Consider the following 27516-nt stretch of genomic DNA (forward strand, 5'->3'; position numbering starts at 1 on the left):
TATAACGCCTTGCAGCTGCTGCACTGTATTGTGGACAAGTGGAGTATCTTTGTCTTCCATATAAGATGGATCTTTTCCTGACTGTTGACCATGAGCAAGTCTGTAAGCCTTTACTGTTAATCTGACAAACTGACACATGGACCTGATGTTCTCTGTAGATATCTGAAATTGTTGTATAGCTCTCCTGGAAATCTGGAGGTGGTATCTTGTCAGCTAAAACAGGCCAGGAGTTATGATCAATATTGGACAACAGATTGAGCCAATAATTCAAGGTATACTGCACCTAAAGCTGCTTAATATTTAAGCGTATTTTTCTTTGTATTGTTTATTTCCCTCTTCTGCTTTGCTCCTTGATATGTGGTTGGACCTGCCTCAAAAATAAATATCATTTTGAGAAACAGTAAAATGATTTCCCTGTCCTTGAATAACATGTCAATCATGCCCTAAATGCCCGAAGAGTGACAGATGAAGATCTGGGCTAGTAGTGGCCTAAGTAATCACATACTGTGATCATAACACTAATGAAAACACAGAGGGGGAATGAGGTACGTCCCACCGGATGGCAATGAGCATGTTCCTTACATTGACAAACTGAAAGAATAATGGAGTTACACAAGAGCATAATGTAATTCACCAGGAAGAGATAGTGATACACAGACACAGACACAGACACACACACACACACACACACACACACACACACACACACACACACACACACACACACACACACACACACACACACACACACACACACACACACACACACACACACACACACACACACACACACACACACACACACACACGGAGAAAAAAAGACAGGCAGAAACAGACAGGGAGAGGGACTGAGATGCAGAATAAAAATAGAAAAAAAGGAAGTAGGGATGGGTACTTTTTTCTGTCTTATCTACATACAGTATAGCAAATCAATTAACCAAGTCGTTAACTTCACTTTTTAATTGGCTGGAGTTAGATGTGAGTGTGGAGGAATGAGAAGCCAAATGAATCAATGTGGAGGTAGACGGGTCTGGTGGGTTAACCACAATGCACTGGTGCGTTACAAAGCCTAATTAAATAGTATGTCCTCTTGGCCTCACTCCCCCCCTGTGACAGCAAACCTCCCAACAGGATGGTCTGAGCAAGCAAAGGTCTACTTATGGGGAAACAAATGAGCACTTCCAGGTCATGACCCTGGTGTTTTCTGAGGTGGAGGACATCCAACCATTGGCTTGATTAGTTGCAATGTCTGAGAAGGCGAAGAAGTGCGAGGAACAACAAAAGGCACAACCACACATCCACATCTCTGCTAATATTAAAAAAGACCTGTTAGCTAGCTACAACAGGAGTAGCTACTTACTTATTTCAAGTTTTTGTTTGGGTTGCTGTTTTAACATTGGTGCCAAAGTTACTTTCAAAGGGCTAGAATAACCTTGGGAGAAGACATATATACATTAAAATCAATGGGTAGGCATCCGTGCATACTGAGAGAACACAAAGAGAAGGCATGTGTCAAAGAGACAGGCCTGCAAAACTGAATATTTCTGTGTGTGTTTAGGCATTTTTTCACTGCATTGTATGGCTAGACTCGACTCGGTGCATCAGGCCAGCGCAAAGGGGATTTGCATTTCCACTGTGGTGGCTACCCGCCTGAAGGCGTGTCTTCAGTGGCGTGTTTCTTTGGAGCTACAGCTCTATGGTAGCTCTGTGTATTTTGGCCGTTTTTTGTATTTTAATACATTAGTATTCTGAAAGTATTGATCATGTAACCAAACTACTGAGAGTGAATCCTTTGTTATGGGTGTTACTTTCATAATATCTGTGTTTTTGTTCCAGTGGTTCCAGCTCTTATCACCAACTCTCTGGAGCTCTGTGTGCCGCTGTTGTCTGGCAAAAGGTAGCGTTGTCGACATAGAGGTCTGCCGGTAGCCGGACAATAATCACATTTTAGTTTCATAAAATGTACCCGAATTCACAATTATGTAGAGAGAGACACTTTGTTTTATGTCACAATGTTGTCTGTCGTTATATAGAGGAGGCTGTAAAAATCCTGAATAGACACATTTTATTTCATATAAATTCTTCACAATAAAGGTCCCCTGTTGTTTTGTTAAATAAACACCTCTATTATGAAGCAGCACAATCAGGAAATCTTGGATTGTCATCAGTAGTCACTTAGTACTTTTTTAAGACAGGTACTATTCACAACTTTTGGTCACGGAAAACCCAAAAAGAATGAGTCAAGTTGAGTCAAGCTGTACTGCGTGGTGGAAAAATGCCATTTGTGTGTGTCAGGGCCCTTGCCCTTGGATAAACCCTGAAGGTGAGTATAACATTGAGCATAACACATACAGATATACAGGTCCATGCACAATCATAAAGGGGGAGGTATACTTTTTTGCTCTTGTGAAACAGCAAATGCTCTCTCAATTAGAGAAAGATACAAAAAGACGAGAATGAAAGACACAGATTTTAAATATAAGTACTTTAGTATCAGCCTGGTGGTCCTCTAAAGAATGAGATGCAGCAACATGGCAGCTGATTATTGCACATTGATTGGAGCTAGATGTGTGTGGGTAGGCAGGAAGGACAAACCGAGGATTATGGGTACTGACCTCAGTGATGCGTGGGTTGGTGCACTTGACATTCTTACTGGAAAGGTTTAGCCAGCGAGTGGTGTAAGGATTGATGGGAGGGCAGTGGTGCCGCAGCGTACACCTTCCCTCTCCACTGCACCATCCGCACTGGAACTTCCTCTCTGCTTTTAGACATGTGCCGCAGCTGTCCCGCTGGGCTGCACACTTGTACAGGTGCACTATGGGATATAGGAGGGAGTATGAATATATAGTGAGCACACAACAAATGAGAACCCTACAGACAAATCAGACAGAACATCTGCTCTGAGTCAAATATCCTTACAGTCTTCTTTCTTTAATCTTCAATAACACATATTTTAAAATTCACATGTGATTACCATATTACTATATACACACACAAACACTATCTTGAACTCTGCTTAGATAAGGCAATACTTAAATGCAAAGAGAGATTAGGAAAATTGTCCATCTTCATCCTTTTTATACCAGTACACGTTGACAACAGCATCTCTTGTTCTTACCTTGGATATTCCCCGGGTTATCAATTATGAAGTTGCCGTTCCACACCACCGAGAAATCCACTGGCAGCTCGCTGATTTTCATTCCCTCGTACAGATACTAGAGGCCAAGAGATGAGGTGGAATAGAGACCAAAAGAGAGAGGAGGATTTCAATTGGAGGTATGGGACTTTGAATTCTCACGAGTCCTTGTAGATGCAGCACTGTGTCCTTCCAATGTTACCCAAAGGTTTCATCATCTCATCATCAGAGAGCTGACAAAGTGAGAAGCCAAGAAGAAATTGGACAGCTGAGCAGAAGCTTTGAGATTCCCTTCTGGCCTTTGGAGATGCTGTCCTTAACTGCCTCCTGTGCCCTTAAGTCCAGCCTGAACTCCAATTATGCGAGTATGTGTGTATGTGCGTGCAAGACGAGAGAGAGAGAGAGAGAGAGAGAGAGAGAGAGAGAGAGAGAGAGAGAGAGAGAGAGAGAGAGAGAGAGAGAGAGAGAGAGAGAGAGAGAGAGAGAGAGAGAGAGAGAGAGAGAGAGAGAGAGAGAGAGAGAGAAAATGTGTATGCCGGTGGTTCCTGAGGGAATATACTGCAGAATTCAGGTTGCGTGATGACTGGAGGACAGAGTCTTCCCCAGAGTAATTACCTAGGCTGCATCTACCGTGTCTCCACTGACTACATGACACACACATGTACACAAACACACAAATACAAACACACACACAATGTGGTATGGCACAAGTTTTTTACAGAAAGCAATATAACCTATATAATGACTAATTCACAGTATATTTTTCTGTATACTGAATGTAAAACGTGTACTCAAATGAAAAATGAAAACACACACGCACACTTGCACACACACACACACACACACACACACACACACACACACACACACACACACACACACACACACACACACACACACACACACACACACACACACACACACACACACACACACACACACACACACACACACACACACACACACACACCATATCTGAAACAATCTAGGCAGGTGTCATTCAACATACCGAGCTGTTCTGGCACTGCACGCTGGAGCTGTTGAAGCGGAGGGCGGTGACTCTGTGGCTGACCCCCTGGATGTGGAGAACACACTCGTAACCTCGCTGGCCAGACTGGGGCTGGGGCAGGTTCCTGGCCTTCAGGGTGATAGGTTTCACCTCCCCTGCTGGGATCAGAATCTCCTCAGAGCGCACCAGCTGGGGACAGTCCTGGAGGGTAACAAGCACGGGGTGAGAGAGAACATGTCAGCGGCAACAAAACAGTTAAACAAAAATGATTTTTCTGGTTTTTCGGTTAGTTTGAAGTACGATACGTATAAAGGAAAAAGCGGGAATTAGCTATACATGTTTAATACAGCTTTGTTTATTTTTCTGCTATTATCTGTTTTTCTTGCCTTTTTGTGCACAAAACATGTCACTGAATATGTCATATGATATTGTACCTCACTGTAAGTATGACGAGTGCGGATGAAATGGAAAATGATCTAAAGTAAGAATCTTGAAATGACTCTGAGCCGATGTCTTAGTGTTAAACAACTCATTATACAACTGCTCTATTGGTAAAGAGAATGAATAAATCAGTGCTAAGTTATTTGAACAAGGCAGAAATTTTGAGGTCAAAAACATGAAAACTCTTGGATCATAGATACCATATAATATACTGATCCTGTGCTGGCCTCCATTCTAAAACTATAACTACGGTATATATAGTATATATGGTTTAAGACAAAGAGAGTGTGACCTCTACTCTGAATACTGATATGGAGCAAAGCATGTGATCCAGTTAATGAAGTTGCATGCGAGCTGCACTGCAGCTATGTATGATTTGAAAGACTGCAGGAGCAATGCCCACTGTGCCAATGGATCAATATGCACTGTACAAGGGCACAAGTAAATGTGTTTAGAGAAGTGAAAGAAAAACAGCACCCCCAGGCACATACTCAAGTACTATATATGTGAATAGACACATAAAGAGCAACACAGAGACATATTTCAAGCACTTTGTATCCACCAAACATGATTGACTGGGTCAGAGTGATCCTGTGTCATTGTAAAGACACGCTAAAGCTCAATAACTCCAGAGATAATAGAGTGTTAATTGCCACTGCAAAGAACAAGAGCTCTGAATGAGAAACGTCAATTCGGAAATAGAAGAGCTTAGATGGCTGTCTTTCTGAAGACATGCCCCGAGGCCGACACAGAGCTGGAACACAGAGCAGGATGCAGGCAGAAGGAAACAGAGCAAGAATGTGCAGGAGTGAGGAAGAGCGAGGGGAAGAAAGAGAAAAGATGTGCTGTAGCAAAGTTTGCTTATATGCATGTGTATGCTTGTGCATGTTTCACCAACCTCAGAGGCGTTGACTCGTCCCTCCTGGAAGGAACAGCTGGAGGGGTCATGGGTACACAAGTTGCGGTACTTGCACCAGTGGCAGCGGAAGGCACTGTTCACACATGACAGACACCTGCATGGACACACACACACACACACACACACACACACACACACACACACACACACACACACACACACACACACACACACACACACACACACACACACACACACACACACACACACACACACACACACACACACACACACACACACACACACACACACACACACACACACACACACACACACACACACACAGGAGGAGAGAGTCAGGAAAAAAAGCAGCACAGTCAAGGAGGGGCAGAGAGTTTGGGGGAAGTGCCACAGAGGAAATGAGATCCCAAGTGGGCACCTGCTGTTGTTATGCCCTTGTGGTTGGCACTGTACCTAATAGCTGCTGGGCCAAGTTCTCCCTGTATATATTTTCTACTGCCATATATTAAAACTGCGTGGCACGTGCGAACGGTGGGCTGCATTTCAGATATGAGCACTTATAGCCTGGATCAGATGGAGACAGAGAGACAGAGAGCGAGAGCGTGGAGGAACGTTGAGTAATGAGGACAAATAAGACATTGGCGCAGCTTGATCCTGCAATTACCATTAGGCCTGCATTGTTGGAGTGTCGCTGTAATTAGCAGCTGTTACGTGCGTGTGTTTGTGTGCGAGCATTTTTGCATGTACAATAAGTGAGTGTGTATGTGTGACTACAGGGGTATCAATATCATAATGTAAAAAATCGCTGTGACTAAATGCACTTTCACACACTTTCCGCTTGTTACATTGATGAATGGATGAAGAAATTAACAAATAAAACAGTTAGGAGTAACAGCCTGAAGAATTTCAATTGATTGTTATGCCCTTTTACTACACTATGTATTTATGATCAGTTGTTCAGAGAACGTATTGTAGTCAAACTTGGCTCACCTACTCCCTTACTCTGAAATATTATTTGGTGCAAAAGCATGGGAAGGATCTCTGGCAAGCACACTAATTCAGAAGAATAGTGTAATAGTCACCTTCTGGCAAATAGAGTGTACAGTGTGCGTGTGTGGGTGGGTGTGTGTGGAGGGGGGACACACAGAGGTGGCATCAGAGTGTGCGAGGGAGAGCGTATGCCCTTTTCAAGTGTATGCATCTTTCTTTGTGTGTTTGAGTGTGTGTGTGGCTGTGTGTGTGCAAGCATGTTTGTCATCGCCGATTAACTGTGCTGATGTGAGGCCTGGTAATTGCTTTCTGTGCTACTCAGACAGGGCTCTCAGACAGCAGACAACCATATGAAGTTATAGGGCAGTGTGCATGTGTGTGTATGTGAGAGAGAGAGAGAGAGAGAGAGGGAGAGAGAGAGAGAGAGAGAGAGAGAGAGAGAGAGAGAGAGAGAGAGCGAGAGAGAGAGAGAATAACAAAGGAGACAGCGGCCACAACATTTTGTTTTAATGTCGGGGGTATAGTGAAAGGGCGTAATATGACATGTTACACTTCCTGCAGCCCTGCTAGCCCCACTGCTGCTCCCGACTAAGCAAGGACTTTGGATCTAGCACAAACACAATCTGCCACACCGGAATATAGCGAGCAATTGCAAAAGCCCCGCCGTCACTGAGTTCTCCAATCCACCGATTCAATTCAACATTACTCAATCAGGGACAGACACGGCATGAAAAACAGCCATGAAATCCCTACTGAGGAACCTGTTAGGTAGAAAGCTGTGTGTTTGGTACTGTGTCTGAGAAGAAGGTTTCATTAGCACAGCAGCACAGAAAACTTCCTGTTACGGTGCTCAGGGAGCAGTCAGCTATCAGATTACATTAGTTTTTACAGGGGATGTTTTAGGAGCGCTGGGGCTGGCTAAGGTTGAGGACAAACTGTAACTAATTCCCAGAGCATTGATCCAGTGGTTCCTGGGCTGCAGGTCTTGGGCATGTTATTTTGTAAATGAAACGAGTATGAACGGGCAAGAGACATACTTACAGTTGGTGGACGCTGCAGTTGTAAAACTTGACCTCTGTGCTGATAAGCATCTGACCAGTCTCCTTAGAGTTGAGCCTCAGCTCGACGCCGGACCAATCTGAAAGAGAGGAACCAGGAGATGAACATTTATTCTATGCTCATGCATACAGTACCGCTCCTCTATCTTTGCATTATTCTGCATAGTTGTAAACAGCACACATCATAAAAGGGGAACTACGTCCATTTTCAAAATCCATACATGTTTCTCCTCTGGTCTCCTAAGACTAAAATATTAGAAAACTCCCAAATCCAAAAACTAGAGTAACAAAACTCCAATTTGTGATGTCACCATGTATAAAGTCTGAGTCTGACACTGAGAGCACCCCGGGGAATATTCTGAGTATACTGTATTTTATGGTTCCAAACTGAATTGAAAAAACCCTGAAAAAATTATAATTCTAAAAATAAAATAAAAATTACAACAGAAAAAAGCTAATTTAATAATTGATTAATAATAACTGCATCAGCTCCACACTTTATACTAGATGACATCAGAAGTTTGAGACTTACTTCTCTGGCTCCTGGCTTTGAGAGTAGCTCATGTTCCCAGATATGGATATTACTCTCCTAGGCCATGGAAAAACATACTGGGATTCTTAATATAGGTGGTGTTCCCCTTTAAATTATATGCTAATAAGCTACAAGATATCTAGAAAGGTAGCATTTATTGCATAGTATTGTTTATAATGTATGCAAGCCAAATTGTGAGAAACATTGCTTGTGAACATGTGTACATATTTAGCAAATTTCAGTCGCATTTCATCTGATCAAACATTATTTTCTCGCATTTAGCTGGATGCTTCTTTTCTTTGTAAAAACAGCCTCGTATCTCTCCCAGGAGAATACATACTCTATAAGTGTATGTATGTGTGTGTGTGTGTGTGTGCGTGTGCATGTGCGTGTGTGTGAGTGTGTGTGTGTGTGTGTGTGTGCATGTGCATGTCCGTGTGCGTGTGTGTGTGTGTGTGTGTGTGTGTGTGTGTGTGTGTGTGTGTGTTTATGATGACATTCAGTGTGTAGGAGGCTTCAATGACCCTCCGTGCCCCGTTCTCTCTGCAGCACCTGTTGGGAATCAGGCTCTGTTTCACACAACTCTGTGTAGCGGGCAGGCTAGGCTCATAACTGACTTCTACCATTTCACATTTGTCTCACAGGAGCTGGCAAACAAAGTAGTACAGAGTTCCTGTCCACACACAACCTCCTTGAGGAGTTTATTTTTCTTTAGTAGAGAAGATGCCAGCTATTTTCTTTCAACTCAAACTGAACATCAGTCCACTGTCCTCACAGTTTTATTCTGCTGTTTTCTCATTTCCCTTTATTTTCTCTTTTTCTCCATCTTTAATATCTTATTTAATTTTCTCCTCTCGTCTCTTCTTTTCTCCTCTCCTCCTCTCCTCTTCTCTCCGGCTCTCCTCTGCTGCTCTCCTCTCCTTTCCTCATTGCCACCGTACGATCGATGTTGATGTGCAACAGATAGAAAAGAGGGGAGAGGAGATGGAGGAGGATAGTAGAGAGGTTAGGAGGAAGAGGCCTCAGGGGAATGAATGTGGAAAAAAAGGAAAAAACAGGTGGTATAAACAGCTGGGGGAGGTGACGAGAGAGGAGGAAGGAACGGGCAAAGTGTACAAAGAGAGAAAAGGTAGGATGGATGGAAAGCTAGATGGATGGAGGAAGGGCTTACCAGAGGGATTGGCTGACATTTACCTAGGGGAGAACATTCATATTAGTGCCTGATGCACCACTCCCCACGGGAGCTCTGGCAAACAGGGCTGTCATTTACTCACAGGGAGGAGGATTACCAAACCCCGAAAACACACAGTGATTTCCACACATTGCACATAATATATTATTCAGGGAGTTTGGTTTTGTCTCCCTGCAGCCATCTTGACTTGCAAACAACAGGTATTTATTGGCAAACAACAGGTGTTAGTATTCATAATGATATATAGGTTTGCAAATAGATGGACGTCAAATGTGCTATGGTATATTTATGGAAATATGCTGGAGGAATGCTTAAAAGGTCATGAGATTTCTATGAATATCATATTAGAGGTGATTAGCATCTATTTATTCCTGGACCATGGCAGTGTTTAGATATCCTGCTCAACTACGAATATGCTGTTTTCTATAATTAATTATAATTAATATTTATTGCATGTTTGCTCTTTGTGTATTTACCAGGTACCACTTTTCTGAGAAGCAAACAGCAGAGGGGCTCCCTGTGCCTCGGCTCTGCTAAGACACTAATCCGCCACATCAACTCCTCTGCCGTCCCCTCAACTGAGCCGTCCCCCTGGCTGATTGAACCTGCTATTTTAGACTGCTGCCTATTAGCCCGATCTGAGGGCAGTAACGTGGTAATCTGCACCGCAACCACAGGCCAGGGGATCTCAGTCTGATCCTCTGTCAGCTCTAATGGGGCCTGGCCTTGTGTGTAGCACACTTCACAGCCAGGAATCTGATCCTGATTCTGCGGGAGCTCGTTATGTAGACGGTGCATGCTGAATCAATAGAGATGTTTCAGAGTGTGTGCAGATGAACAGTTAGCTTGGTGCAGCACAGAGGGCAGAGAGAGAGGGACACATGGGAATCCTACAAAGGCTGAGTACGTGTAAAGGTTCTCATCTGATCGCCATCAGCAGACCAGTGTACTGAGGACAACACTGGAAAATATTTATCATTGTATCTACCTTGGTCGGTGGGGATGAGAGGGACATCCTTCGCAGCGGGAGACACGCAGAGTATCTGGTTGCCGTTGACCTGCCCCTCCACCTCCGTCAGGTTGCCGAAAGAGCAGGTGATGCCCGCGGAAAGGTCGGGAACGTGGCTCACCTTCACCAGCAGCTGCACAACGGGCGAGGCACATGACAACAATGTTTATATGATGTGTGTAAGTTTGTTATACATAGTAAACACAATTACAATATGTCAAGTATTCCTACACAGATTGGGGCACAGATGTCTGAAGCCTAAGCGATGTGTTTTGAAAAGAAACTGGGAAACAATTCTTTTGGCATTAGCACTTGCAAATCTGGTAAAGATGAGATATGATAAGCTGGTTTGAATGCAGTAGTGTGATAAGCTACAAATAGAATGAAAAAAAAGACACACTGCTGCTGGCAAAGCTGTCCATCCACTTTGCCATGAAATGCTGCTGTGTCTTAAACATGTTATCAACACCTTAATAAAGACAATAAAGCTGTGTTTAGAGCTAAATGTTTGATCTGAGTGTACAGGATACCATTCTAGAGGTAGAGACAGACATTGTGATTCAGTCAGTGGTCAGTAGAAAGATGCATAAAGGAAACTGGAAAAAAATGGCTACTTGGCAAATTGTATTTTTGTTTCCCTTTTCTCAAAAGTTCACAAGGACACAGAGACACATAAAAACACACAAAAAAAACAACCTACACACACACAATGTGCAGTACATGTGCAATTTACCACACACACACACATGCAGATGCACATAGAGGCGTTTGAAGTCATTCTCTGGAGAGCAGTGACACCGGGGCTGAAGCATTCAGCTGCTCTGCCTATAAATAAATGTATTTTGCGCACAGGGTGTGTGATCTGGCTCTCCAGCCAAGAGAGGCAGCCTGGATAATTATCACCATGGCATTTCACAGCCTTGTTCCATTAGCTGTTATTTTTGGGCCATACCATTTGAAGTTTCTCTTTGTTTTATCTGCCTCTCACTAAACACCGCGGGGCTACTGGGACAGGCAAGGCAGCTGAGCAGCTTAACTGTAGGCCTTTCAAGAGATGCTGACTGTCTCAGTAGCTGACTACACTGCCTCCCTCGTTAGCTGGCTTACTCCGGTACCCATTGAGAGGATGGATGATTTTTTATTTTCTGCCGAGGACCTCTTGTCTTCCCTTGTTTTACTTTCACTGTGTTTGTGTTGCTTCACTCTGAGGTGTGTCAGAGAGATCCTTGATTACAGCAATCACAGCAATCAATGTCTTTTGTTCAATGTAGAATTCCCTGAGTAACCTCTCACATTAATTAGCTCTCATCGTTTTGTCAAGACACATATACAGATAAACACTCAAGATTTGCTCATGCACACACACACACACACACACACACACACAGACACACACACACACACACACACACACACACACACACACACACACACACACACACACACACACACACACACACACACACACACACACACACACACACACACACACACACACACACACACACACACACACACACACACACACACACACACACACACACACACACACACACACACACACACACACACAGATATACAGGCCATAAGGCTGCTACAGAAAGTGAGCATGTCTCAGAGTGTTAATTCTTTGCTCTTTTTGTTCTCCTGTCCTCCGTGATGATAGCAGCGGTGGGTGTTTTTTTGCAGCTTGGCAGCAACAACCAGCCTAATTGGTGGCAGAGTTTTAATAAAGGTGATTTGATTGTTTTCTCTGTGTTACTATCTCTCCTAGTGCCCACATGAAGAGGCTGCGTTGTCATGGAGATAGCTATCTAGTCTGCCCCTGTGGAATTTGTGAACTGTGCAAATTTGTGAGTGTTTTTGTGGATGTTTTGGTGAGATGACCCTATCGCTGACATGGAAATGACTGCTAACATGTTTTCTGATAAAGGGCTGCTTGTAATAGAGACAACATGGTGAGGTTTACTGAGGGCTAGATATGCTATGCAGGGTGAGTCTAGAGCCCTATTTGGATGGGATTATTTTAATGTGGGAACATAGTGTAAAATAATTTTACCTCAGGACGTCTGTAATTTTAATGTCCAATTCCCACAGGATTAAGAAATCCCTGTGTTCTACCAGATGTGGGAGGGGTAACTCGATTTATGCACTACGTCACCTTCCTGTCGCCTTGTGCGTGTTAGGTTGCTTCCTGATGTTACAAATTAACTAAAAATGAAACTAAAGGACATAATCGATTATCAAAACAAAGTGAAGAGTGCTTCTTTAAGCCCCTCCATGCTCAAAAATATGTGGAAAATACTTATTGACGGGATATGACGGAATATGAACATATGTTTTACAGAGGGTCATATTAAGAAGGGACTAGTTTTACCTGAGATTCTCCGCAATATTAAGTGACATGGCACATTCGGACAGGACTAAAACCACTGGGAAAAATGACCTGTTTAACCAGATTAACCAGTCATTTTACCCAACACCACATCATTTATAGCCGAGGCTAGTTTGCATTGCCTGTCCATAGATGGGCCTTTCAAATATGTAAAACTCAAACAACAAAAACATAAGAGACAGTACAAAACACAAACTCAACAATAGGTACACACATTAAAAACACAAGACCAGAACTCAACAGGAAAATACAGACAAGACAACACAAGATACAAACTAATACAATAAAGCAAGACAATCATTCATGACTGCATGACTGACCCCCCCCCCCCCCCTTCAAAATTAGTTTAAGTTTAAGTTCTGTAGTACAGGAAATGTTGATCCCCCGAAAAAAAGTGAGTATTTACGTAGCGGCACTTTCCCATTTGTAGAGGACCGGAGAAGTCCGCTGTAATTATGTCTGCCATCACTACATAGAGCTTAGTAGTACTTGGTTTGAAATAACAAAATAATAAAAATTGCCAAAATATTTCACCGGAGACCTTGTTGTGGGCAGCTTTACCTGGAATTATATTCTATGAAAAGGATGCCAAATACCTCTCTAAACAGAGAGTACAGGCTTGTACTGTGGCTGTAAATATAGAGCTCACAAAGCACAATGAAACAATAGCTCAGCTAAAAACTACACCACATGCAGAGATTCTATTCTCTGCTTCCTGCCCAGGGACTACAGATGTAAATTAGCTTATAGATAACTATAGCTAACTATAGCTATACAGTACAAATAAATGCTTTAACATTCATTTTCTCTTGTTTCACCAAAAGTGCTCGTCTCCATACAATTTACATGACTGTTAACTGTTAACTGAGCACCACCGCCTTAGTTATTCTAAAATGTTCAAACTTAAGGAAATAAATATTGGGGAAAAGTGTTCCCTTTAATGTTTTTGGATAATCTGACCCTATAACAGCATGCGCATTTAAGGACCTAAAGTGCGTGTCCGTGCATGTACATGTGCAGTAGAATTTGGTCAGGCGGAGCCTTTCACTCAGGCTCTATCTGCTCTGTTTTGGCTCAGCCTATGTGGAAAGACTGCACTCGGACAACTTTAACACCTACACACACACCCACATAAACATGTCTTGGCACACATGTTGAATGCTTTGTACCAAGTGAGCATATGCACAATGAAACACCCACGTAGAGCTCTTATGAACCTTCCCATCTAATGTTTATGCATCAACCACAATCAGGACCAGGCAAACTGCTATGTGGGATCTTTAAAAATGTTCTGCCTCTGTACGTGGGTAGGGAATATGTAAATGAGAGCTAATTTTTCATTGTAATGCAAGTAGTGGTTGAGATTGCAAGTCATTGGCATTGTGTGTGTGTAATGTATGTGTGTGTGTGTGTGTGTGTGTGTGTGTGTGTGTGTGTGTGTGTGTGTGTATGTATGTGTGTGTAATGTATGTGTGTGTGTGCGTGTGTGCGTGTGTGCGTGTGTGTGTGTGTGTGTGTGTGTGTGTGTGTGTGAGAACTTACTGGTACACTGGGCTCTGAAACCGCAATGCTGTCTGGGTACACTGTGGCCTTCACACACTGGCTGAGAGAGGCAGCGAAACGGTACGGCTCATCTGCACGCTCACACCGGTTCCTCTGAGAGCAGCTGAACAGTGAGGAGAAGAATGGACAAAGAAAGAAGGAGGTTACTGATATTTGTTTTTTTAAAAGGAACATAAATAAATATAGAGGCTACTATAGATAACTTTTATGGAGAAAAAGCGTCATGATAGGAGGGAAAATACTAACAATGAAAAGTATAGAAAATGAATGAAAAGAATTAAAGAATAACAACAACAGTGATAAGAAAATACTTGCGTTACAATTACTGCAATTCAATTGAAGGGTTAAATAAAAAATACTGAAATACAGAAATGAAAAACTCATCCAACAAGAGAAGGATGGGAAGGGAAATTCAAATCCTTAGGGAGAATTCAAAAATGTCAAAAACAGTAAACATGATCTAAGAATGTTGTAATAAGAACAAAACAAACACCAGCCGTGCTGTGCTGTGTCAGTGTCCACAAACTTTTCGACAGGAATGACTACCCATACTTTACAAGACTGGTCACATAAAAAGCATGATTAATCAGCCCTACATCTACTGGATATTGCATGAACATTAGGGCTTTGTATCGCCACTGACTTCCAGAAAAGAATAGATTCTGATTCACAGGGTCCCAATTCGTTTTGATATCAATTCGATTAGGGATGTTTCAGTGACAATACCAATGGAATTTCCAAGGAACCCTCTAACATTGTGAATTATTAAAAATAAATAGTATTAAAGAAATGACTGCAAAGCAGTTACAGTAGACACTTTTATTTAACACAAACACAGTACAGCAGACAAAAAGTGCTATTTACAAACTTTACAGTTACAAGTACAAGCTTTCTTTAGTGCAGAGGATGTGATGCAGAGATAGTACCAAGCCTTATATTCTGAAAATGGCCATGCCAGTATTTCCTTCGCCAAGATTTTGCCTAACTTTGGAGCATTTTTTAGCCCAACTTCCTGACAAGCTAGCATGATAGATTAGCTTGTCTTGTTTCATATGACACCCATATAGTCACTCTAGCCTTAAAACTGAGCCCACTACAGCCTCTTAAAGAAAGCAATGTTGGCCGAGAACACCAGCGTTCCCGGAGGTCCCTTAAGGTTATTGTGAATTAATATCTGATCATGCAAATAAAATTTGATTTGAATTTGAAATTCATTTTTTGAAACCCAGCAATAACGGACACGTTATAATTGATACATGTGCAAATCATCCACCATCTTTGTCTTAAGACATCTTGACACACTAATTAAAGAACTACACCAGATGCTTCGGGCTTCTTTTCTCTTCGTCTCTCAGTTTTCATGCTTCCTGTAATAGTCATGTAGATTTGTTTGTTTTGTGTTGATAGAAGGCTGTAAATGTGACATCCTCTAGAGTCTGTTCAAGTTCTGTTTTTGCGAATCGACGACTTTCTTTTGTTTCTGCCTTGCAAAACATATGGCATATTAAAGACATAATGGAGAAAGTTTGTTGAATTGCTAAAAACATAAATTACAAAAAAAACCTCACTCATAAAAATGTGTATTTCATGACAACCACAACAGCTGGCTTCTAGGACAGTTTTATAAAATGGTAGGGTAAAGCTATGCATTCCCAAAAAGACACAGAAACGAGTAGTGGCACCAAAAGTGGGACCACTGCCTCTAGTGGGTAATTTAATACGCTAACATAAACTACAAAGCCACATCACTAAGCACCACACACCCAAATCATTTCCTTCAATTACTGCATAACTTTGGAACTAGTGCAAATTACACGGTGTTCACTCATAAGAGATCTTAATGGTCGGGCAGTATATCAAGTACCACGCAACACCCCCACAATCCGCCACATCCCTCATTAAAACTCAGCCACCTCCTCCCTCTTGTTAAAACTGTGTGTTCTCCATCCCATTACAGCAAAGGCTCTCTATCCTCATCCAACCCAGCAGTCTAAGTGTCTGGCTAACTGGCTGTCTGGTCACAGCACCTCTAATTGGACACCGATGGGTCAGCCGCTGTCTGTGGTGCTGATGTGCCACTACAGACCCTGTCCATTCTCCCCTGGCTGCGTACTGTGTATGTACAGTATGTGTTGAGTGTGTGTGTGTGTGTGTGTGTGTGTGTGTGTGTGTGTGTGTGTGTGTGTGTGTGTGTGTGTGTGTGTGTGTATGTGTATGTATGTGTGTTTTAGGGCCCATATCATGCTACTCAACCACATACTCTCACACACACTGACTCTAAGCTACATCTTCATCCACAGCTTCTGTATGTAATTATGTTGTCAGAAGTTCAAGCCATATCCAGCAGACTCACATGAACAGGCGCGCGTGCGCGCACACACACACACACACACACACACACACACACATACACACACATACACACACACATGCACAGTACTCCCTAGAGATATTAGAGAGCAGTGTAGAGCTAGTGTAGTAGTGTGAATCTCCCACCCATTGAGAAGGGGGGGGGGGGGGGGGGGGGGGCACTGCGACAGGATTAATTAATTGTTTTTTTTAATTCAATATGAGTACCTGGCTCCCCTTTTCACCACTTTGGAAACTTTATTTCTACATTTTCATTGTTACTCCTGATATGAATTCTCCTACCTCTTCATTTTACACTCCACTCTGTTCACATCTCCTTCTTTTGTCTCACTCTGTCACAAGTTGAGATTGGTACCTTTCTTAGGCAAGGTATAACTCCGTCTGCAATTTGGGCGCTTCTTTTACATCGACAATGCCAGCAGAAAATTATATATAATGTGCTTTCAGGTGTGGACTGCAGCACAATGTTTTATGCATGTCTCCGAGCTGTACGGGTGCAGATGCAAAAAATAAAAAAAAACCTGGGCGGTCATTAACTGACAAAAATTGCATTGATTTTCCTTACTGTGATTTAAAAAAAAAAATCATTTCAGTGAGGTGAATTAAGATGAAAGCGTAGCGAGGGGGTGTGGCAGTTGGTGGTGGGAGGGGTGCAGGATGTCTGCTGTTGCCATGGTTTCAGGAGATGGCCATTATCTCTGTGTAGTTAGAAGCTGACCCCTTGCCTCTCTCATTAGCTGAAGTGCATGCTGCTGAGTGTTGACTAGAATCCTGCCTTCCTCATATTCCCCCTCCTGAACACCTCCCCAGTAACCCCCTCCCCTCATCCTCTTGTCTGGCCCTGGCCTGTCATTCAGTAGCTTTGCCGATGCTTTGTGTTCCATCGCTCACATTCCTGAAGGGGGGGTGGCTCACAAAAATGAATAAAATGTGGCACATTGTATTTATTTGCAAAAAAAAATAACACATTCCTACAAACATGAACACTTGCATACGTGCTTCCATGTTTATGCACAGATTGGCAGAACACATGCGGCTTCTTTCAGCCTGCCTGCCTGCCTGCCTGTCTCCTGTAATAAGTAGCTATTTTCCCTCCAGAGGCTGCTGGAGGCAGTCAGCCTGGGTGTTATGCTCTCTAAGCCCTGTCCATGGTGCTGAAGTAGCTGCTTGCACTTTTATCATTACTCTTCTTCTGGCATCTACAACTCCACTGCTGGATATGAACGCAGCTGTAAGTGGCAGTCACATTTCATGCAGTCATGTAAGGTGAGAAAAAAAAAAAAATATTTATATATATATTACATACATGAAAAAAGCAAAGGAGAACATGTTGTTTTCTCCCGTTGCAGTCTGTGTGGGCTGCACTCCTGGAGTTAGAGCTCTGTGGTCCAAATAAAGTCTTGACACACATTTACTGTGATTTAGTCCACTTACGTACAGCATATACAATGTACAGTGTATTTTGTAGAGTTGCGAGGACGCAAACGTGCTTTTTACAGCACAGGAGGGTGAAGATAGCAGAGGATAGACCTCATTGTCTGTTTCACCATTGCTTGCTTCTTATTCTATTGCCCTGGACAGGCAATTACACTGTCTCTGCTGTGCCAAGCTTTGATAGACAGCCACACACACTGACACTACGACACTACGACAAGTAATGCATACACTCAAATGTACATCCACATGAGCATACACTTACACATAATTAATTACTCAGAGCTGAAATAACATACGGCCCCTTGCACTAAATCCTTCATACATTCATGCGCACCTTTACACACACACACACACACACACACACACACACACACACACACACACACACACACACACACACACACACACACACACACACACACACACACACACACACACACACACACACACACACACACACACACACACACACACACACACACACACACACACACACACACACACACAAACACACACACACACACACACACACACACACACACACACACACACACACACACACACACACACTGTGGCCTTGACAGTGGAGCGGGAGAGGCAGACGACAGGGAAAGATTTCTGTTCTTCTATCCCTCCTCCCCTTCCCTTCCCACATCTAAGGACTTCAGTGAGAGTGTGAAGGCCTGTCTGATTGCAGCTCTAGCTGTGAGTACCGTGTTTAAAAGAGAGAGAACGGAGGGGGAGCCATTTTAAAATCACCTTCCTTTCCCCTCACTGGAGCCTGACCACAAACGCCACACAGACAAGAAAATGAGAGCAAAGCACAGCTGACTGTGGAGAAAGGGGGTGAAAAAAAGTAGGGTGGGAAGATGTAAGTACAGAGAGGAAGAAATAGTTGCTCATTGAATATTTGATGGTGCTTAACAAAGCTTTACTAGTCTTAAGTGATAACCCATTATGTTAGAGAATCACTGGCGTGGTTTGATTTGATTGAATGGAACCATAGTCCCAGGATATTTCTACAGAAACACATGTTAATGTAAACATGTATGTAGACTGACTGCGCTGGGGCTTTGGCTCCCCAACATGAAAAGAGGAATCATTAGGTGAGCAGTGATGTGCAGGGCTGTGCTGCCTACACACACTACCCCCATCCTTCAGTGTTTTATCCTCACGCTGAGTTATTCAGGGCATTTGTTTCTAACTGCTGCATCCTTAAACTGTGAAAACATCCATTTAAATGTATACCACAGGAATACCTCCTGTGGTATAGTTTTAAGAGGGTAGTGGAGGATGAATTTATATATATATAAAGAGAGAGAGAGAGAGAGATAGAGAGATAGAAAGAGAGAGAGAGAGATAGAGAGAGAGAGAGAGAGAGAGAGATACTGTATATAGATATATATTTAAAAACATCAAGGTTTTCAATTTCAAAACAACCCCAAAGATGGTTATCTCCACTGGCTCAAGTTGTTGCATGGGCTTTAGCTGACATGTGAGGGCACAGTGTGAAACCCAAGGTTGTGTACAGTTCATGTCAGGGGTCAAACCAACCACTGCAACTCATGGTCTTGTCTCCTGTGGCGGCTGATAATGTCACTGCAGGACAGCGCCCACAGCACACAGAGCACAGTACGGCCACAACCCATTCACTTCATCTTCACAAAGATCAGGGAGCTATTGGGGTGTAAACTGAGTCGACTTGTATGAAAAAAACACACTCAGAGGCAAACAAGTGTATGGTTTATATGACCCCAGTGTGTCAGTCTGTGTTAAGATAGTCGAGTGTAAGGAAAAGGAGAAAGAGAGGAGAGATAAAGAGAGAACATTTTTTTTTATAAAGAGACCATAGCTCAGTGCTCTGCATCGAGCTATAGCTTTACTTGCGTGGGCTGAGCAGAGAGAAAGAGCAGTGTGGGGATGGAAGCATCTCAAAAAGAAAATGAGTAAGCAAGCAAGAGATACAGACACACTGGGGTTTTTAGGATCATTAACTGTATTATATGTAGCCTTCCCACTCACACTGTACTGTACAAACTGGTGCAGTATTTCAGTAGCCGACATGTACTTGCTCTATGTGCTGGAAATCTATGGAAATATTGATAGACCTGCATGTTCATGATCGATATCTCATTAGGCACAATTGGGAAGATGGATGCAGCTTCCCTCTGACTGCTAACTGTGGCTGTAGCTGATGAGTTGGCCATTAGACACGCGGTCTGACATCCACAATGGGCTGAAGCAGCCATTTTCATTGCTGGGCTAATTGTGGTTGCCATTGGTAAATTAGAGGAGATTTTATGGTCTGTGTTTGACGTCATTCAAAGCACAGTGATGAACATGCTGCATAAAAAAAACTGTTGTGGTTATAAAAACAGGGCTTTGGTGTCTGTTTATTTAAACAAACGTGGGAACAGTTGAATCCCGCTACAACATAAATTACTTTTTCTTATCTTAAATTCCTGCCTCCTGTTGTACCCCAAGTGGGATTGTATGAGGTTCTTATCTATAGTAACCAGTGTTTTTCCTACAGTAGATGGCAGCTGGCATCCCCCAGTTAAGAGAAGTGCGCACCTAAAAAAATCAACATCAGTTTAAGTGTACGCTATATTAGGAATATTTTCACAGTTTTACTTCAAAGAGCCCTGTTTAAGTTTACACAGGGAGAACTATGCTGTTCTATGCTCTCGTCAAAGCCACCAGACTCCATTGACAAAAGCAGTAAATTGTACTTGCTGAACACAGGAGGTGCTGGTCTACTGCTGCTTCCATTGGTTAGTTTGGTTGTTAGTTTTTTTTTTTAAGATTATTTTTTAGCAGTTTTTTTCAAGCATTTATTATACAGGACAGACAGGAAATGGGGTGTGAGAGAGAGGGGGAAACATGCAGAAAAAGGCTGCAAGTCGGAGTCGAAGCCGCGGCTGCTGCCTCGAGGACCTTCAGCCTCTTTACATGGGGCAGCTGCTCTGACCTGGTTGTTAGTTTTGTTAGTTCTTAACCCTTTAACACACCAAAGTGACAGGGTTACTCAAACTAACTAACTGATGTTTGGTGGCTTTGATGACAGTGTCGATAAGGGCTGAAGTGGTGAAGATATTCTTAATATAGCCTACACTTAACCTGCTGCCCCTTTCCGGAGCGGTACATTGCTTAGCTTCCATGCCTGTCCTGTTGCTGAACTATCCCTTTAAAGAACTGGCTGTGTCCCAAACCCCAACTCTTGCAGTTGACAAAGTGTACCAAATAATGCGCTCCGAAACAGGGTGCCAAACAAATTGTTTGACAGCATATAAGCTTGTAACAACGATTTGTGACAAGTGGACTGCTGTGTGGGTTGTTGCTGAAACAGATCTGAGCCGTTCAGCCACATGCAGACTAACAGTACAATACAATACAGTCTCAGAGTGTAGTAGTGATATGTTATTCTGCTCAGTGCAGCCCCTCAAATGCTGACTCACTCTCTACTGGGGCCTACTACACCAAATAGCCCTAAGCTCTCATGATCCACACAACAAAGTAGCACTAATTTCAACATACTGAACCAAATTCATGCATCAGTAATTCTTATAATGATAGTATTACTTAGCAAAACTCACTGTACTGGTCAAGTGCCGACCTTTGCACTGGATCACTTGTCCAATCTCAGCTCCCTGGACAGGAGTCCGACATGACTAATCCTGACAAATCTCAACAAAACCGCTCATCATCTTCTGGAATGTGAGGAGCGAGTTGAGAGGATGGAGGGAGAACAGAGTGATGTGGGATACTTTGAGATGGAAAAGCCTCTTTTGGGCATGATTAGAGAGCTAATCTAACAACGATGAGAAGCAGGCTAAGGGAGAGAGAGAGGAAGCAACAGAGAGACAGCATCTCCATGTTTTGGGATTGTGGTCAGACGGAGACTGAACTACCCCATTCACAGGGCCGCTACTGAAGAGCGCTCGAGATGATGAGCTGCCTTTGAGCTGCAATCAAAATGCTGCTCGGTTTTTTTTGCGGACCGATGAGTGTGCATCAAACACTCCCTCTCATTCTCTTCCCCTCATTCTTACCCCCCCCCCCCCCCCCCTCTCTCATTCTTCGTGCATTCAGTGGATGCCTAGCAGCTGCTGGCAATTAAAGGACTTTAGAGTCTCACACCACACTGAATCAGAGGAAGAAGAAAGCGAGTAGAAAGACCGGGAAGACAGAGACGCCACTCTTCTTGGCCAGCTCACTGTCTCCATCACATTCTCTCCTTCTCCTCATCATCGCAAACCAAGCTAATGTCCTCCTATGTTCCTAATTAGCCACCTTAGAACGCTGCACTTCAATAACAATTCACACACAAACATAAAGAAAGGGGGGGGGGTGTTTGGAGGAGAAGAAAAGAGGATAGATATTGTGGATGGCAGCTGTAGAAGTAAGGAGGGGGTTGATCAAAGCGAGGGGTGGTATGTGTGGCAAGCCAACCATCTCTGGAGTGTGGAAGAGCTTATTCCAGAGGGGAAGAGTGTCTAAATGGGAGACGACGCAGTGGTGAGCCACGCTGAGCTGGGAGAGAGATGAGCGGTAAACTTAGATGCTAGCTTCGCTGTGAGGGAGGTGCAGGCAAACATGGAAAAAGGGGGAGAAGATAATTTCATAAAATCAACAATGGCTTAGAGATGCATGAAGAAATGGAGGGTAAATGGGGGAAGAAGGAAGTGGTCACAGCTGTGGATGGCACCACGGCTGGCAAGAAATGTAATTTTGGGCGTGTGGGATGAGGGGAGCTCTTCACCAAAAGGGTGCAGCTGCTTTTCTCCAGCAGTATGTGACAGATACTTCGGTTATGTCTTTGTGTTAACTAAACACGAGTAGCAAAGTCCTTCAGATGTACATGTATAATCTAATTTTACTTTGCTCTGTCATCAGTTGTTTTTCTATTAAAATTCCTGTGCAAATGTCTGAATTCAAGACAACTGTTGTTTCCATCAACTATCATGCTAGTAGTTTCTCGAGCACAAGCAACTCTGATACATCACCGTAATTCTTTGCTGTTTCCCACCAAGATGACATGATATGTTTTTTTTTATTAATCTTAGTCTTTTTTGATTTTACATGTAGTTACCCACACCCTAGACACCTCAGCTTTTTATATATAAATGCATGTTTTTAGTTTCTAGTAGAGAGGCATGTCATTGTGAGCGGCAGCATGACATGAATGCTTTGACTACAGTAGAAGAAGATCAAGGTGCATTCAAAAAATCTGTTTCTTTCAGACTTGCCTTTTTTCTTTTCATTTTATCCCTTAATTCCTGGCATTTATCCTCTGTTTATCATGCACAAACTGAAAATGCATCCCTCAACTTCTTGTCCCCTCTGCAGTAACTCAACCAGTGCTGACAGGGGTCCTGCCACACTCATTGCAGGGGTCAGGACAGAGAAAGGGGGTATTAGGACCAGCGACAGGTGGCACGAGGGTTCGCTGTGCTGAGAGAACAGATGGCTGAGCTGACATAAATCGGGGGTGCTGACCTTTTCTCCCCACGGTACAGTACAACGTTCCACACAAGTGTTTGTGCATGTAGATAAAAATCGAACCCCACAGGCACACACGCACGCATGCGCCGACACGTTAAAACACAAGCGCTCATGCACTCAAGAAAGCATTAGCGCACCAAACAGCTGTTCCCTCCTCACAGCTGCTTTCACCATAACAGCTTAAAAAAACAATCACCTTTTAGAATCACCACCTCGCACACGCTGTGGATTCAAATTCCCACTAACCTGAATTATCCCATTCCCCACCACACCTACACAAAAGCATATGATTAACAGCCTAGCACGGAGGCTAATGTTGTGGTAAATGATCTCTGTGTGAAGGCACGCAGAGTACAGAGCATACAGAGCTTTAGCCACCCCTCCTGTACCACCGCAGGCACATGCTGAATTACCTTGTCGCTAGGCAATTATTTGTCCTGTCCCGGCTTTGGAGTGATGTAAATTACTTTAAGTGCACTTTGCAGGGGCCGCCATCACGATAATGATGATTGCGGCGGGGCTCTGACACACACAAATATCCAGCTACACCTTTAGAGAGAGGGGCTGCATTCAGGAGGGGCTGTAAGAAGGGGATTCAAGACATAGCAGACGCTCCAACTGATGTGTGCTTCAGAAACAAAGAGGGAAAGATGGAGACAGAGCAGAAGATCTTTCAGTTTCTTTAGTATTGACTTGGATTCATCGTGTGTCCCCAGTATACACTCTCCATTTATTTAATTTAACGACAGTCAGTTTACAGTTGAATGATGAATGAATACAATAAATGTGCGTGTTTTTAAAGCGCTTAATCTGTTTTTTTCCACCTGTCTGGCTTTCTAGAAGTTAGTTCTGTTGCAGTAACGTTTCATTTCCAGCAGGTGTCACTTATGGCTTCGAAAGCTTATTCTTATGGCAGCTGCTGTTGTCACAATGGGAGGTATATAGCCCCTAACTTGCTATGAATACACACAACAAATATAGTTTGGCTGCAGTAGATGTCCAATAAAAATGCAGAGGCACAGCAAAATGCATATATGATAGTTCTGTGCAGGAGAACTGGTCACATAATGAGTCTTTTTGGTCTGTTCTTGTGCTTCTTTTCAAATCCCAGCGAGTCACAGGCTTCAACATAGGGCAGCAAGTAGCTCTGAACCAGCTCTGCACCTCTGATGCACAACTATCCCTTTCAAAGACACTGTACCCTATTCTCAAAAGAAGAAGAAAAAATCTGCCTGCATTTATGGAAGGAAATTATAGGCAATTTTGCAAGATGTCTAAAAGATTCTGCCTGTAATCTGACTGGATGATGATTGAGGGTTACTCACATATTATGCAGGACACACCAGCCGCAGTGGGGGTCCCCGGAGCTCAGACATTCTCCACAGGTCCCGTACTGCTCACATGACTCGATAGGAACTTGGGTAACCTGAAAGCACATGAGAGGGTCAGGGTCAGAGTGCAGCGCAGAACACAAATCACAAGATGCACACAAAGAAGCCTCTTGCTATGTTTGTGTCTGTGCAGAACAGGAACGCTCATTCATTCACACACACAAAAACAGATGAATAGACACATATTTACTTGTTTACGAATATTAAAACAGCTTTTCATTCATAAGCATTTGAATATGACATCATTGTTATAATATGTTGATTTCCTTGTTAATGTTTTATGTTGACCTGATATTTGTACAGGATGTCATGTCTCAAATGTTTGGGTTCACTTGTGCCCCTGTGTGTCAACGTGTGAAACGTCAACTGCACAGGCAACTGTCGCCTTTATCTAAAGCCAGAGAAACAGCATTGAGCAGGTGGGATCAGTTGGCCAGAGAAAGCGGTTTGTCTGCCATCAATAGGCTCTTGTCTGCACCAGGGCATCTGTCAACCTGAGTAGAGCCTGTACAAACACACCTACACATGGAGGAGAGCGACAGACACTTTTCTCAAGTCCAACTTGATTACAAATATGAAAAAGTAATTATTGAGAATTACAAGGCAACGTTTCACCAGCTGGTGTCAGGTCTCAACTTTATTAGAAAAGTAACACTTTTGGTAACTCCCCCCCAGGCGTGTGTGAAGATAAACTTTATTTAACAAACAGATGACTGCACCATAATTGTCAAACTGAAAAGCAATTATTTATTCATCTTGTACTGTTAGTCGTTGAAAATCTGCATTACAAATCTTAAACAGGTTTTGATGGGAAATGTACGAATTGAGTTTTACAGGTTTATCATTCATGTTGTTTTGTGTGTTTTTAACCTTTGTTTGTTTGATTTTTTACATGTTTCAGAGAAAGAAAGAAAGAAAGAAAGAAAGAAAGAAAGAAAAAGAGAGAAAACTTGTTGAAAGTGTCAAAAGCAACAAACCTGAATAATCACTTTCAGTGTAAAGCAAACAATCCACACCCACAAATCGAAGCTTATCCACACAGGGCCGTTGGGCTACAATCATTTGAATAAAGAACAAACATCCTTGTGCCCATGTTCATGACATTAAACTTACACAAATACAGAATATAGGATTTACATATGTGGATGCAACACAGTAGAGAACCGCTCAGAATGAAATCACACATCCCCTCAGTTAGCCGACTGAGTGTCAGCTGAGTTGCGGTGTGATCCAAAGGGTTGGCCGGTTTTCAGCTGCTACATAACATGCACTCATCCTTCTGTCAGTTACATATGAAAGTGTGTGTGTGAATCTAGCCATGTCTCTGTGTCTGTCTGCTCGGCCACATGGCCCTCAGTCTGTTCGTGCTGAACAGAGGTCTGTGCTGAACAGAGGTCTGTGTGTGTGTGTGTGTGTGTCTTTGTGTCTTTGAGTGTCCTGTGGGGCTGTCCCGCTCACACCTGCAACTGTGAGCAGAAGTACACACACACACACACACACACACACACACACACACACACACACACACACACACACACACACACACACACACACACACACACACACACACACACACACACACACACACACACACACACACACACACACACACACACACACACACACACACACACACACACACACACACACTACACAGCATTATGAACAGGCACAAAGTCTGAATTTCACAGCCTGACACAGATTAATTTTCAGTCCTGTCTGTCTTTCAATTTCCTGGCAATCACCTTGTTGGATAATGACAGCCCTCTGACAGTGTGTGTGCCTGGTTCAGCTCCAAACCTCAGGCTCAGATCAATGCCTAATAAGTGGCTCCTCTGAAAAAATGAGGGGGAGTGAATGAAGGTTGCAAATACCACCTTTTTAAGCGTTTTCCAACCCTGTGCAAATCGCACACAACTGGGGTGATATTAATTGCTGCTAGCACCGTGGACTGGAATTAACTGTCAGCTAGTAAGAGATAACAGCTGGGCGTCCCTCAAAGGCTTTTCTTTATTGTAATGTATGAAATTAACAAAAAAAAAACAGCTGACAAAACTGAAAATTTGTAACGTGCGCCTGCTATTGCACATCCTATGAAGAGCTGTCGTTGGCAGTACTGTCAGTTGCTGTGAAAACTCTGAGCTATATGTGTTGCAGCCTTTACTCTTTCTTCTTTGTTTTGTCTTTGCTCCTCTAAAGCTCAATAACCCTCCACCTGTCTGCCTGCTCCTAAACCCTGCGGCAACAGAAAGATGGGCCCAGGGGGACAAAGAAAGCCATTGACACGGTGGGACGTTGACAGTCCCTGCACTGTGTAGCGGCTTTGCTATGGACACTCCTGTTAGATTAACCCCCTGTCACCTCAACAAACTCTATTTGTGTGCTTCTCGCCTAGCTTCAGGACAAACAGGTGGCATGCTGTAATGAGCTACAGACGGGGGTCACATCAGCAGCAGAGGCTGCAACTGATGACAAACAAGCCCACCAGGAATGAGACTTGACTGGGGAAATAGTCAGCTCAATCTGTGTATGTATCTCAAAGGTCTCAGAATCCCTCTTAAAAAGCCTTCAGATCCTTCCCGAAACATGTGCGAGGCTGGTGAAACGT

At 43.2% G+C, this 27516-nt stretch overlaps 1 protein-coding gene across 2 annotated transcripts in view; it reads right to left on the bottom strand.

The window, feature by feature from the left end:
• The window catches only part of plxna2 (plexin A2), a 188329-nt gene that overhangs the window by 60459 nt on the left and 100354 nt on the right, over positions 1–27516 (bottom strand). For both annotated transcript variants that reach the window (XR_014593339.1, XM_083919826.1), the window contains exons 5-12: positions 24843–24943; positions 14185–14308; positions 10227–10380; positions 7498–7594; positions 5485–5599; positions 4146–4346; positions 3119–3215; positions 2616–2815 (exon numbers count right to left, since the gene is read on the bottom strand). Coding sequence is in view for 1 of the 2 variants with exons in the window: in XM_083919826.1 (XP_083775952.1) it covers positions 2616–2815; positions 3119–3215; positions 4146–4346; positions 5485–5599; positions 7498–7594; positions 10227–10380; positions 14185–14308; positions 24843–24943 (1089 nt within the window). In the remaining variant the exon portion in view is untranslated. The remainder of the gene's footprint in view (positions 1–2615; positions 2816–3118; positions 3216–4145; positions 4347–5484; positions 5600–7497; positions 7595–10226; positions 10381–14184; positions 14309–24842; positions 24944–27516) is intronic.

Source organism: Echiichthys vipera, assembly GCF_963691815.1.
Source record: "Echiichthys vipera genome assembly, chromosome: 9".
Lineage (NCBI taxonomy): Eukaryota > Metazoa > Chordata > Actinopteri > Perciformes > Trachinidae > Echiichthys > Echiichthys vipera.